Raw genomic sequence first — 15,444 nt, 5'->3', positions numbered from 1 at the left:
AGCAGCACAGGTATATTTGTAGCAATATCCAACAATACATTGTATGGGTCAAAATTATAAATTTTTCTTTTATGCCAAAAATCATTAGGATATTAAGTAAAGATCATGTTCCATGAAGATATTTTGTAAATTTCCTACCGTAAATATAACAAAACTTCATTTTTGATTAGTAATATGCATTGCTAAGACCTTCATTTGGACAACTTTAAAGGTGATTTTCTCAATATTTAGATTTTTGTTGCACCCTCAGATTCCAGATTTTCAAATAGTTGCATCTCAGCCAAATATTGTCATATCCTAACAAACCATACATCAATGGAAAGATTATTTATGATGATCACTTTAAAAAAATTGACCCTTATGACTGGTTTTGTGGTCCAGTGTCATATATCATAGCCACAGCATCCAATCAAATACTGTATGTGTAACAATAACATTTAATTTGTGAGACGAATTTCTTTTTACTTGACTCTAGCTGCGTCTCAGCAGCTTTACCCATGATTCCCTCATACGTCACCTGGAGCCGAAGACGCCACTGAGCTCGTCCAGCACCGTGTTGAGTTTATTCTGCAGCTCTTTCAGCAGCTCGCTGGCATCCGCGTCCAGCTGGAAAACACACACAGTCACATGACACATGATACACCTGTTTATATTTTATACATCTATATTACATTTATTATTACAAAAATATATAAGAAATACAGTATATCTATCTATCTATGCACACACACACACACACACACACACACACACGCACACATTCGCACACAAATATATATAGATATTTTATATATTTTATCTTAGAATATATTCTTTTAAAAAGTCCCTTCTTTTTTATAGCCTGTAGAGATAAATAGTTGATGGTTGTATGATTTGTGTTTTTAAGACAGAAGATCTGTCTGACAGCTTTGTTTTCATGCCATGGTTTGGTGATTTTCTCTGCTGTTGAACAGTGAGCTTTCAGTCAAGCGAGCCGAGCCGCTGAGAAGGTCTCGACTGAGGAATCGCTTGACTAATGATGACTGCAAATTCAGTACGAGACACAAGAGCAGATGAGCCAATGAGACGCAGCTGTTTGGCGTGTCTGCGTCACAATGGTGGCTTTTACCCATAATGCACGCTGGATTTCTGTCCGTGAGGCTGTGCTCTACCTTTGGTTTGACTCCATTCACTCAAGTCCAGTCAAAAACAATGTTTAATATTTGCAGATTCTTCTTCAAGTGATACACAGTCAACAGAGACAGAATCCCTATAGGGCCGGATTACATCAATCAATCAATCAATCAATCAATCAATAAACATGCACGTATAGAATACAGAATACTTGCAAATTTGCATATCATTGTATATATTTTACAATATAATATAAAATGTAAAATAAAATACAATATAAGAAAAAGACTTCTTATAATATTATATATATATATATATATATATATATATATATATATAATATTCTTCTTATAATCTTATTATATTACTACAAACCAATAAAAAAGCACACACACACACGCATTATTATATATTATAAAAATATATTTTGTATAAAAATGCATTACAATATAGAACATTTGCAAAAACATATATTTTATAGTTTTTTTTTTTGCTATAAAATACGTTTATAGACTGTAAATTTAATACATAATATAAGATATAAAAAATAGAATATAAAATGTAATATCCAAAATTATAAATACAATATAATGTAAAATTTGTCAATCACACTTTCAAAGTGCCCTAAGGGCTGAAAAAAAAAAAATCTGCAAAAAATAATCATTATTCATAATTACTGACAACAGGTATCATTTTAAAAGTCTCTAGAAGGAAAATTATAAACTGAAAAAAGAGGCTTATGTCCATCAGATCTGACGTCTCCTAAAGATGAAGCACAATGCTTTGCTTTCATGCATGATTCCTAGCATGTTAGTTGTATTTAGCATGTTTAATGGTTGTATTTGAACAGCAGTGTGAGGCGGGATGTCCATGTATTGGGGATGAACGGCTGACTTGTGAGTTGTAACAGTGTTTATGGTTCCCGGTAAACGGAGGACTGTCCAGATCAATCAGTGATGACAGCGGACCGATGCTGGTGTGTGAGATCTCATCAGGTTAATGGAGATCAGAGACGTCTGTCACTGACAGAGAAGCACGCCCTGCAGCCACGACTGATAACACAAACACAACCTACGCTTCCCACGTTATTATTTAATCTGCAATATTATAAAAAATAAGAAATTATACTGTGCTTCAAGAAAAGTCTATTTTTATGATGGCATCTCCATTCCAATTCTTATTACCATGATATTCATTACTGTAATAAAATATAAATGTTTATATATATATATATATATATATATATTTATTTACGAAGACTTTTTTTTAATTTTCAAAAATCATGTTTTTTATTATGTTATCATGTTTTTATTGTGTTTTATTGCATGTTACCTGTATTTTTTAGTTATTTTTAAATTAATCAAAATAACCCAACTGCAGTTTGATTTAGATTAATTGGAATGCACAATGAAAAAACATGATTCTTGCGAATTATTAAAAACGGAGTTATCTGTTTTTGCAAATGAACTCTTCATATACACACACACACATACATATATACTGTATATATATATATATATATAATTTTCTCATTACAGTAATGAATAGAAATATATAAATTTATAGTTACTTTTACTTTATATATATATATATATATATATATATATACACATGCACACACACACACACACACACACACACACACACACACACACACATTGGTTTTGCAAACAAACTCTTCATATACATACACATATATATATATGTGTGTGTGTACGTTACGTGTGTGTGTGTGTGTGTGTATATACACACACACACACACACACACACACACACACACACGCACACACACACACACACACACACACACACATATATACAGTAAGTATGCAAATTATTACCATTTATTCATGTTATCACCTGTTGCACTGCTAAATAAAAGTAAAACATATGCAAGCATTATGGTAATGAGAATTAATTTTTTCAATGCGGTTATAAGAATTTATTGTGGAAAAATATAGTTTATCCATTTTATTTTTGGATTTTGAAATGTGACCAGGAAAATACTGTATCACCAGAAAGGTTTTTACCCACGAGACAGAAAGAGGAGTGACCCAACAAACAAATTAAAAATAAAACATTATTTATGTATGAAACTTCATGTATTTTTAAAAGATTTGTATTTATGCGAGTATTTCAAGGCATCTGAAATCAGGGAGGTCTGACCGACTACAATAGTTACAGACGGATTGGTGCTAAATCATGGTCTAAAACCGAAGCGAAATATTAACATTGTTAAGTTATAGCTGAATTCATTATATTCTAATTAAATTCTTAATTAGGGAATCATGATGTGAAATTGTACAAAAGATTACTCTTGTATACCGCACCTGTGGTCTACCTCGTATCGTTAATTAGCAGATAACGTGCGATCCGTGTGTTATTCCCCGCGGCAGCCTGACGGACAGCGGCGCGAACGCTTGCGCTATCGCAGCTAACTTTGACTCCCGCAATTAATTTTTCTTGGACAGTTCGGGATCTTTTATTTATAAATCCATGATAACGAGCCACTGTAATTACATTTTTCTTTCACATGGCTAATTGCTCTGGGAACGGTGGCGCTGCCAGAGCAGGCAGGGTTATATTTGGAGCGTTTCGCTTTTATTTCCTTAGAACGAATTGAGTTTCATGAGGGAGGCAGAATTCATAAATTAGTCACTCTTTCAAACAGCTGGACTCTTTTTAAAGCGCTGTAGCCTTCAATTCAACAGAGGTAAGACATATAACCTTAATCTGACAGACCTCTGGCGCTCGTACAAATGATCTGCCTTTATGAATCTTTAATTTGAAGTACTTTATAGCTGGACAAAAACTACCCAGTGATTTCAGCACATTATGAACGGCGTTCAACGACTGCTAATATACACATCCCATTTCTTTCCCAGTTGTTTAAGTTCACAGATATAACCGATTGTGTTTGAGTTTTTCACGTAACCTTGTGTGTATTTGACCGTTTAAGTGTAATAAGACACAAAAGAGAATGTAGTTTATACTGATATGGCTTTAAAACGCGTGCAAATAATAAACTTTCATGATGTCGAAGAACTGTAATGTCGCATGGGCATGACTGCTAGACATGATAATCAGGACCAAACAGATGTTTTGTTTTAGCAGAGTATGTGAGGCACGAGCTCCGGCATCTTCTTGAAAAGGGGCGGGTAGCAGAAGCTCATTTGCATTTAAAGATACATGTATCAGCATGTTTTTGCCTCTGTTAAAAAAAATGGTCATTTTCAGTGTGGAATATTAAAGTAAAATAAAACAAAGGCAGTTCATGACCCCTGTAAATGATCTGTGGGGTATTTTGAGCTGAAACTTCACAGACATATTCTAGGGACACCTGGGACTTCTTGCAAAAGGAGCAATAATAGGTCCCTTAAAAAAAAAAAAAATTCTGAGAACAGTGCAACCTAAACATCAGGAACAAACTAAAGCCTTCCAAACGCCGGTATCCATAATCATAAACATTGCACATGATTAAAAAGCAAGTTCAGGCAAAACAGCTCTGCTAGCCATCAGTAAAGGGTTAGTTCAGCAAAAATCCTGTCATCATTTATTCACCTTCAGGTCATTCTTCTAAACCTGTCACTTTCTTTTTTTCCATGGAACTCAAAAGAAGTTATGCAATATGTTCATGCTGCTCTATTCCAAAAGAAAGTGATGCAATGCAATGCAAAAAAGTGAATTACAATGTTGTTATGCTCCAAAAAAACACCATAAAAGCATCATATGCGACTTTTTTTTTTTTACCTAAATGTACAGTGTGTTCCTCACACAAAGCTGTCACATGACTTGAAATATATGCATGGGAATATATACTGTACATGTGCATGAATGACATTGACTACTTTTATGATACTTTTAAGCTGCTGTTTGTCATTTTTAGAGCTTATTCATCATTCACTTACATTGCATGCGAGAATAATCATTCTTGTAAAGTTTTCTTTTTGTGTTCCACATAAAATAGAAAGTTATAGAGGTTTGAAACAACAAACTCAAATAATTATTTAGGCCTAAATTTAAGATGTATGTATTTGAACTGCATATAAAAATCCATTTGAATTAAACAGATTTAACAAACTAATAAACTTAATATGATACATCTCAGTCATACATCAATGAAACCGGGCTGATTTCTGACCTTATACTAATTAAGTGAATGTGTTTATTAAACAATAACCAGATTTATATATTTATTATCAATAAATCAATTTTTTTCATTGTCATATTTTAATTGAACATTTTTGTCCCACAACTAGCCATTTTTGAACGATGTTCATAATTTTTAACTGAGAAATATGCATTAGCCCACATTAAAATAAATTTCCTTATGACAAAAAAAAATAAAAAATAAAATCTGGCCAAAATATATTTTAAATATATGTCAATTATATATTGTAAAGAGTGAAGGTCAATAAAATATATTTTTGAAATTGAAGATATATTTAGATTCAACCTTCATATACCAAATATATATTGCAAAATGTATTTCAAGGGCAAGAAAATACATTTCCAATTTTTCTTAAAATGTGACGTATTTTCATTGGACTGATATACATGGAGGGCAAAATATACTTTGAAATGTTTTGAAAAAACATATTTAAAAAAAAGAAAAAATATAGTTACAAAATATATTTGGACATTTTCTGTATACACACACACACACACACACACACACACACATTTATATGCAACTCAAATACATAAATCTTAAATTTAGGCCTAAATATTTATGTGAGTGCAATAAGGTGAATAAATAATGACCGATTGTTCAATTTTGGCTGAACAATCGCCTTAAACATTGAGTGTTAGCAGCCTCAGTTATTGAAGATAATCGTCCTGGTGAGGTTTCATGCCAGGAAACTCGAGCAGGTGCAGCATGCTCTTGAGGGGGCGGGACAGGAAGTACGAGAGACAGGAAGTGAGGCGTTTCAATGAGTGCTCGTGCTACTCAAACGTGTCCAGTTAAAACACTCAACCGGGATGAATTAGGACCGTACACTACAGCCAGAATTCACAACCAGAGAGCAGCGTCATCATTTGCTGTCATTTAATGTTGCTCCAAACTGAAAGACAGAAAGTCTTGCAGGTTTGGAATGACATGAGGATGAGTAAATGATGACAGAATTCTGGCTGTAGAGCAGCGGTGTATAGAGATGTTAGAGGAAACCTGTCCACACACCTTGCAGAAGACCACAGTCCCTTCCTCCTGGTGCAAGAGCCCAGAGGAGACGGGAACGACAAGAAACAAGGATATTGTCATAGTTGGAGAGAACAGAGAGAAGAATCACAACACGCATGCACAATTCACACGGGATGTTAAGTTGCGTTCACATCATGCAGAATTACCGTAATAATGAGGCGACTCTGAGATTCTACTCTGAACTAACCGAATCATTTGGAATCATTTGTTTCTATGGCAACACTGGATGTCAGATGGATCCATGCATGTGTGGCGAATCTTGAATAGGTTTGGGGGATGGAGAATTATTTCCTTTTTTTAATGAATGAAATGATTTTCATGATTCTCTTAAAGGAACAGTTCACCCAAAAATGAAAATTTGCTGGAAACGTAAGGAATAGTTCACACAAAAATGATCATTTGATGAACAGATACTCACCCTCAGGACATCCAAGATTAGGATGAGCTTTTTTCTTAATCAAATTTGGAGAAATGTAGCATTGCATCACTGTCTCAGCAATGGATGCTCTGCAGTGAATGGGTGCCGTCAGAATGAGTGCTGATAAAAACATCACAATAATCCACACCACTCCAGTCCATCAGTTAACATCTTGAGAAGACAAAAGCTGTGTGTTTGTAAGAAACAAATCCATTATAAAGAGATTTTTAACTTCAAACCCTTGTTTCTGACTAAAATACAAGTCCATAATCCATAATAACGCTTCCACCTGTGAAAAAGTAGTCTGGTCTGAATCAGGAGAGCACAGTGCACAGATCAAGCAGCGTTTACAAGCCAAAACAGCTCTAAACAAATATGTGGCTGGATTATGATTTGAGAGACAACAGGAGATGGACTTTCTTTTTACAGGAGGAAGCATTATTATGGATTATGGACTCATATTTTAACCAAAAGCAACAGTTTGAAGTTAAAAAACATCTTAATGTTGGATTTGTTTCAGCTTTTGTCTTCTCAAGATGTTAACTGATGGACTGGAGTGGTGTGGATTATTGTGATGTTTTTATCAGCTGTTTGGACTCTCATTCTGACGGCACCCATTCACTGCAGAGCATCCATTGCTGAGACACTGATGCAATGCTACATTTCTCCAAATTTGATGAAGAAATAAACTCACCCTAATCTTGGATGTCCTGAGGGTGAGTATATGTTCATCAAATGATCATTTTTGGGTGAATTATTCCTGTGCTAAAAATACAACAGTGTTTGCAGCAGTAGGAAATAAATGTGATTAGAAAGAAAGAAAGACTGGATGAGGCAAAACAATACTAATAATATAAATAGACAGCATGTCTTTTTATTGCACTGACTGCTCTGGATGGAAACAACAAAAACATTTCAACATAATGGATTTGTTGTATTTGATTAAAGTAAAAGATTAAAAAATCTGTCTCAACTCTAATTGGTTTCAATAATTCTAACAATTCACAGACTGAATCACTCAGAGTAAAGTAATCGTTATAAATCATTACTTTTGTCAAACTACTCAAATACTTATTAAGATGATAATTATTGATTTGTGAGAAGTGTATAATTTCTGACTGGCTGTTTAGAGGACATATAGATAAGGATACATTTTCACATTTTTGTCCAAATGAAATGATATAATAAAATAAAGTGTTACAGCAGTATTGCTTTTATTTTATGATCATTACAAATCATTACGTCTTTCATGTAAAACTCAAATCAAATAAGATTTTATATAATAAAAAAAAAAAATAAAAAAAAAAAATAATAATAATATATATATATATTATAAAAATAAAATAAAATATATATATATATATATATATATATATATATATATATAAATAAAATAGTTACCAAAAACAATAATGTTTTTTTTTAGTTTATTTAAAATAAAATAATAAATAAAATAGTTACCAAAAACAATAATGTTTTTTAGTTTATTTAAAATAAAATAAAATAATAAAATAAAGTAAAAAAATGTTAGCAAAAACAGTACTGGTTCAGTTTAGTGTATTTGTTAAGTATATAATTAGGCCTAATTAATCTACTGAAAGAGTCATTGATGAAATCATAAAGGAATTAGACTGACATAAAGGTCTAAACTGAATTAGAATCTGAACCAGAATCTTGACATTGAAGAAACACAGCAAGCGCTCCAGGTAACTCGGACTATTCAGTGACATATAAATCATCAGTATGAGTTGATGTAGAAAACTAACCAGCTGTAGCCGAAGCCTGATGTCAAGAGGAAGAAGCTGGAACTTCTTGGACCTTCTAGTTGCAACTAATCAGACTCATAATTACAGTAATTCAGACATTCATGAACGCAGCTTTACAGTAAGGGACGTTCAACAGCTCCACTCTCACAGACAGTTAGAGGGAAACTTCAGAAACAGATTCGATTACTGACCTGTTTTCCTCCCATGGACTCGAACATCTTCTCCAGCTGAACTCGGAGCTGCTGGATGTTGTTCAAGAGGATGCAGGACTGTCAGGAGAAGAAAGATAGACAAGATATTTCATGACTGATCGATTGTACAGCTTTCCAGATACATTCAGTCTTCAAAACCCTCCGCCCGGCTAATGCAAGGAGACGTCTGTACTCGAAGACTTCTGTGAATATATACACAGGGCATCGATTCGTCTGGATGCTGATCGTTGATTTTGCACATCTTACTTTCATCAGTGGCAGCAAATCTGAATTTCATTACACAGAAATCTATGCCTCCGCCACTCCAGAGAAATGGCAGATTTACACAACGGAATACAATTGAGTTGTATTTAAACACTCATTTCCTTTTGAAAATACATGAAATTAATGTACAGCAACTGTTTTCTTAAAGCATAATGTTTCCTTATATCTAATAATATTTAAAGTCAGTTTGTTGCACTGTAACAGTTATTATATTAGTTAATAGTCATAATCATAATAGTTAATAATGCATCTGACAGGTTGCCCTAATGCACAATTTAATACATTTGAATTCTAATGCATTGCATGTTTTTATTATAAATCTATTTATAAATTCTCAATATAACAAAAAGGTCCACGTTTCACTCAAAAATCCAAATATTTTGAAAACATTAATAATCTATCTGTCTAAATAGATAGATAGATAAAATAAACAAAAATGTAAATAATAGCATTTAGTACTATTGTTGTTGTTGTTGTTATTATACAAATTATGCATTATTTATTTTTATGATTTGAGGATAAACAAAAAAGCATTAGAAAAATTAAAAAATTAAAATATAATATAAATAATACAATAATGATTATACTTATTATTATTATTATTATTATTATTAAAATAAACTACAGTTTTCATTATTATTGTTTATTTATTTGTTATTATTTTGGGGAAAACTAATTAAACAAATTAAAATAATGCATTAGACTGCATTAAAACATATAATTGAATCTAAATAATATAATAATGATTATACTTATTATAATTTTATTATTATTAAAATAAACAAAAACTTGCATTATTTATTAATTATTTGGGGGGAAATGAATGAAAAGAATACATTAGAACATACAGTATGAATATCTTTATATATATATTTTTTCACATTTTCAAATATATTAAAAGCATGTTCTTTTATGTGTAAAATGACATCTGTAATTGAAAAGGTTATACAAACATCAAACTCAATAACCGGGCTGATGGTAAACTAAGGTTTAAGATGACCTTCAGACTCAGCTTGTGATGACTAGTGTTAAATAAGCAAAGTGACTGACCCCAGGTTCCTCCAGGTGAGACGCAATGCACTTTGGGTAAAAAGTGTCTGTTCCAGTAAATGTCAAATAAGCAGATGTGTGTTGACACACTAGAGATCCGGCAGTCATAACGCTCTTGTATAAGCATCCCACGAGTTAATTGGATGGGTAGGAGTGTGTAATTAGAGCAGGAGTCCATAAGCTAATTAAAACTGGCTCTTACTGTCTGCACCGACCCACTTCCTAAAGGTCACATGTCAGCTGTGTGACAAATAGGTGTGAATCTCTCAAACCCAAATACGAAGCCGCCACGCTAATTGAAACGAGGGAACATCGTCTCTGTGACGAGAGCAGCTGATTTCACACACTCATAAATTGAATTCAAGACAGTGTATGTAAACTCTGGTGAGCTGATTTATGGGCATCGGTGCGTTTAAAGATGTAGATATTCTTAGGATGAACCGAGCTGTCAATTAAGGGGTGGATAAGTGCCGAGGAGACCGAACAGAGATATGTCTTTAATTACCGGCCGCGTGATTGTCTCTCTGTGGTCCTGTCACGGCACTTAAAAGATACATCTGAATTTCTTCCCGCCGCAGACGTCCTGCGTGTCAAGCTTTTATAATCATTACAGGAAGATGCTGTGAAAATTCGGGGTAGAACAAAAGCAGCTCTGAGCTCATGTCATTTTGCACAAAGAGCATAAAGTTGAAAGCACAGAGGAAGGAGACGAGGACGCGAGAAGGTCTCGCAAGTTCTTTGTTAAAAACGAAGGAAACGTTTACCAGCTGTCCAATCAAAGTCGGTGGCAACGTCCCTTTATAATCTGATAAAGCCACACTCGCAGGGTCATGACTTTAAAACACAAAGACATTTTGGGCCAGTTTTACTAACAGCTAGCGCCAAATTGTACGTTAAAATTGTACTGTCAGGTTTCACTAAAGACGCACAGTGAAGAATAAGGCGTGGACACAGTTATTTGTGCACCTGACCTTACTGAATATGCATTTCTAGGAGTTTCCCTTTCAGATGCAAAATTTACGGGAGGAGAGTATTCAAATGAATCACGCAATGCGTTTTACTAACGTTTGCGCTCGTCAAATTACTGGCATTTGCGCCATTATTTAACGCCCAAAAAAAGCATGTCTTAAACTATTTTGCACTTGGAATGGAAGCAATTTGTTGCTAGCAGGAGGCACCGCAGAGAACAGAGAGCGCGTGGTAGAAGGGAGAGGATGTTTTTACACACATATTAATTTATTTGGAATGCCAGAACACCATATTTTGTTTGCATGTCATATGGTTTGCCAAGCCATGTTATTTATACAAGGAGGAACCCTCAACTAGGAGTCACGCAATACCAGCTCTATCAAGAAAACCTTCATTTTTTGGCCTCCGGATCTTTTCAACATACTGTGGCTTCCTTATTTATTTATTGTTTATTTGCGACTACGCCAATTTGCGCTGCGCTTGGTATATTGCGTTAGTCGGTATGTGAATGTGATGTTGCGTCTGTGTTCTTTAATTTGTGCTTTGTTAGTAAATCACCTGCAGAAATTTCCCCTCCTATCGGCAGTGTTTTGGAATTGCGCTCTTGTGCTAATTTGCCCTGTTTAGTAAAACCGGCCCTTTATGTCAAAGCAGATTTGTGTGTATGTGTGTGTGTGTGTGTATGTGTGTGTAAGAAGTTTATACACTCACCACTTTCTCTTTGCTCAGATGGTTGCTGAAGTCTTTAGAGATGATTGCAGCATACTGGAGAAGAACTTTATTTATGGTCTGGAAAGAGAATAAAATGTGGATTATTATATGTTATAAAACACAGTAGTTTATAGAAGCCATAAGTTGGGTTTGTGTTACTGTTATTATTTATAGACCTAAAACACATGTGCATTCACTACCAGTCAAAAGTTTGGGGTCACTAAGCATTTATTTGATCAAAAAAGTTAAATATTATTATAATTTAAAATAAGTGTTTTCTATATGAATATATGTTAAAATGTAATTTATTCCTTTGATTCAAAGCTGAATTTTCAGCATCATTACATAAGTCTTCAGTGTCACATTATCCTTCAAAAACCATTCTAATATTATGATTTGCTGCTTAAGAAACATTTCTGATTATTTCAATGTTGAAAAAAGATTTATTATATTTTTAATTTAACAATTGTATCATTTTAATGTTTTAATACTTGATATTTTTGCGTATTTTTCAGGATTCTTTGATGAATAGAAAGTTCAAAAGAACAGCATTTATTTGAAATGGAAATCTTTTGTAACATTATAAATGTCTTTACTGTCACTTTTGATTAATTTAATGCTTCCTTGCTGAATAAAAATATTAATTTCTTTAAAAAAAAACTAAAAAACTTTTTAATACTAACACAATTGTGACGACGTGTGCGCTTGCATCCATCAAAAAAGTATGGGAGCTTTGAGATTAGTAACCTGGAGCCAAGGAAATAGAATAAAGCTCTTAACATATTCATAAATATGTAAATAAGTAAATGAGGGCAGTAATGATACGCGTCTTGTAAGGCCGCCGTAATAGATTTCTGGTGTCAAGTTTGCATGAAGTAATCAATGCCTCCTACAAGACCCTTTACCCATAATCCTGCGGGAGGAGCGCCGCTCTCTCTCTCTCTCTGCCCTTTGCAGTTCATTTGCATTCACCAGAGACACTTACAACAGGAAAATACATTAGCTGGCCTGAAATCTGCTATGTGTTTGAACGAGTGAGTACACATATGATCGCATGATCAAGATGTTTTTATAAGCTGTTTGAGTTGATGTGTTCATTTGTGGTGTTTTCAAAGTTAACCATTACTATTGCTATTGCTAATAGGTTTAGCGACGTGATCAAACCTCTAACATCTTGGATAAAAACGTGTTATAATATATAAGTATAGTAATTAAAGGAATAGTTGAATGGGTGCCGTCAGAATGCGAGTCCAAACAGCTGATAAAAACATCACAATAATCCACACCACTCCAGTCCATCAGTTAACATCTGGAGAAAACAAAATCTGAAACAAATCCATCATTAAGACGTTTTTAACTAAAATATGAGTCCATAATCCACAATAACACTTCCTCCAAAAAATCCAGCCACATATTTGTTTAGAGCTGTTTTGGCTTGTAAACGGTGCTTGATCTGTGCAGATGTCTCTCTTGATTCAGACCAGAACACTTTTTCACTTAAGAATGCAATATTATGGATAGATGACTCATATTTTAGTTAAACACATCTTAATGATGGATTTGTTTCAGCTTTTGTCTTCTCCAGTGGTGTGGATTACTTGTGGATTATTGTGATGTTTTTATCAGCTGTTTGGACTCTCATTCTGACGGCACCCATTCACTGCAGAGCATCCATTGCTGAGACACTGATGCAATGCTACATTATTATTTTTCCTAATTGTTTCAGTTTCTGTACTGATTAAATATGTTGCATTCTGGACTGGACTGAATTGTTTCTGAGGATGTCTGTATATCTGATCAAACATTCGGCTCTTGCGTCAATGATTTACCATCACTCCCAAATGTCCCTGTTAGCCATACAGCCGCTCAAACAAAACGCACTCATACACACACAGTGTGATGTTTAGTAAATCAAGGAGGTTTATCCACTGCTCTAAACCTTCATTAACTCCATCTTCAGCCCTTTATCCGAACCCTGTCACTGCCTGCAAGAGCTGATGAGCTTCCACTGCTGTAAAACACTGTAAAGAGTAGGTAAATACTTGCGCCTGATGATTTAAATTAATTCATTGAAGTTGAAGCATGTAATGCTTTGTACAACAAAAGATAACTGGAAGTAAATGAGACCAGAAGCAAGACCCATAGAATTTACAAATGGCCATTTTTACGTGAAGAATACGTTGGATAAATAAGCCATGGTTTGAAGTCAGTAATATACTGTAATTAATACTTTTATTCAGAAAGGATGAAAAGTGAATTAAAAAGTGACAGTAAAAACATTTATAATGTTACAAAAGTTTCTATTTTAAAAAAACTACTGTCTATTCATCTGTGAATCCTGAAAAATAAAATGTATCACGGTTTCCACAACAAAATTGAAGCAGCACAATTGTTTTCAATATTGATAATAATCAGAAATGTTTCTTGAGCAGCAAATCAGCATATTAAAATGATTTCTGAAGATCATGTGACACTGAAGACTGGAGTAATGATGCTGAAAATACAGCTTTGAACACAGGAATAAATTATATTTTAACATATATTCACACAGAAAACAGCTATTCTAAATCGTAAAAATATTTCATAATTTTACTATATTTTTGATCAAATAAATGCAATGAGACATCTTTTAAAAACATTTTAAAAAATCATACCAACCCCAAACTTCACTATAGTGCTTTCAAGCAATTCAGGTCTGGATTTTTCCGTTTCAAAGCTCTTCTCCATCATTTGTTCATCATTTTATGCTCTCAGCTGCCTGGCAACCGTATGACACCCTACAGTTAGAGTAATACTGCTTGGCGGAACAACCGTTTATTGTGATTATTATTGTTAAAACATGCAATTCTTTATTGAACACTGGGATCTTTCATCATACTGCCACAGACTGTGAGCTGCATTGATTTGACATCTTTAGGGTTTAGATTTTATAGATATTTTTAAGTGCATGGCAAAATCTCCACTGCACAGCCTCAAGTGACATCCTTTCTCTTTGGATTCTGTCTTACCTTTGCAAACCTGCGCATGAAGTGAGCGAGAGCTTGAGGGTTTGGACACTCCAGCTTCTTAATGATCTCAAAGCTTTGGTTGAGCTGCGTGAACACATCCACCACCGAGCAGGAGAAGAGAGCATGTTCAGACGTCTGCTGGAACTGCAATCAAAACACCGCAATAGAAGCATTAATGACCGTATCACAACTATGTTATCATTTTATGTTTCAGCATTTGCTACAAAACAGGAAACAAGGTTCAGGAAGAGTTTTACAGCCTGATTCCAGATTGTCATTAAGTTCTAGTATGGTTCTTCACGGTGCTAGTGTTTCAAGGATCCAAGAATGGCTTTATTTTTTCTTTTATTTATAGAACATGCCACCCCAAAAAAACTTTCATTCCCGTAACATCACTCCAAAACAATATATATATATATATATATATATATATATATATATATATATATATATATATTTTTTTTTTTTTTTTTTTTTTGATGTTCACAAATTTCAGGTCAGTAAGATATTTTATTTTATTTTAATTTATTTTGTTTCATTTTATTTTATTTTATATTTCTTTGTTTTAATACTTTTAATCCAGCAAGGCATTAAATTGATCAAAAGTGACAGTAAAGACATGTATAATGTTACAAAAGTTATATATATATAGAAAACTTCAAACTAGAATTTATTGAGCTATTTTCAGTGGCTGACTGTAAGACAAAATAAAAATAAAAAAGATTGTATT

General features: G+C 33.6%; 1 protein-coding gene across 1 annotated transcript in view; it reads right to left on the bottom strand.

The window, feature by feature from the left end:
• Window positions 1-15,444, bottom strand: part of LOC131524658 (protein unc-13 homolog C-like) — a 169,715-nt gene that overhangs the window by 24,639 nt on the left and 129,632 nt on the right. The window contains 4 exon segments of the mRNA XM_058751895.1: window positions 518-606; window positions 8,692-8,769; window positions 11,707-11,784; window positions 14,715-14,858. Of these exon segments, the coding sequence (XP_058607878.1) occupies window positions 518-606; window positions 8,692-8,769; window positions 11,707-11,784; window positions 14,715-14,858 (389 nt within the window).

The sequence above is a fragment of the Onychostoma macrolepis genome, chromosome 18, assembly GCF_012432095.1.
Source record: "Onychostoma macrolepis isolate SWU-2019 chromosome 18, ASM1243209v1, whole genome shotgun sequence".
NCBI lineage: Eukaryota > Metazoa > Chordata > Actinopteri > Cypriniformes > Cyprinidae > Onychostoma > Onychostoma macrolepis.
Note: the sequence above shows the minus strand (reverse complement) of the source record. Positions and strands in the feature narration are given on the sequence as shown.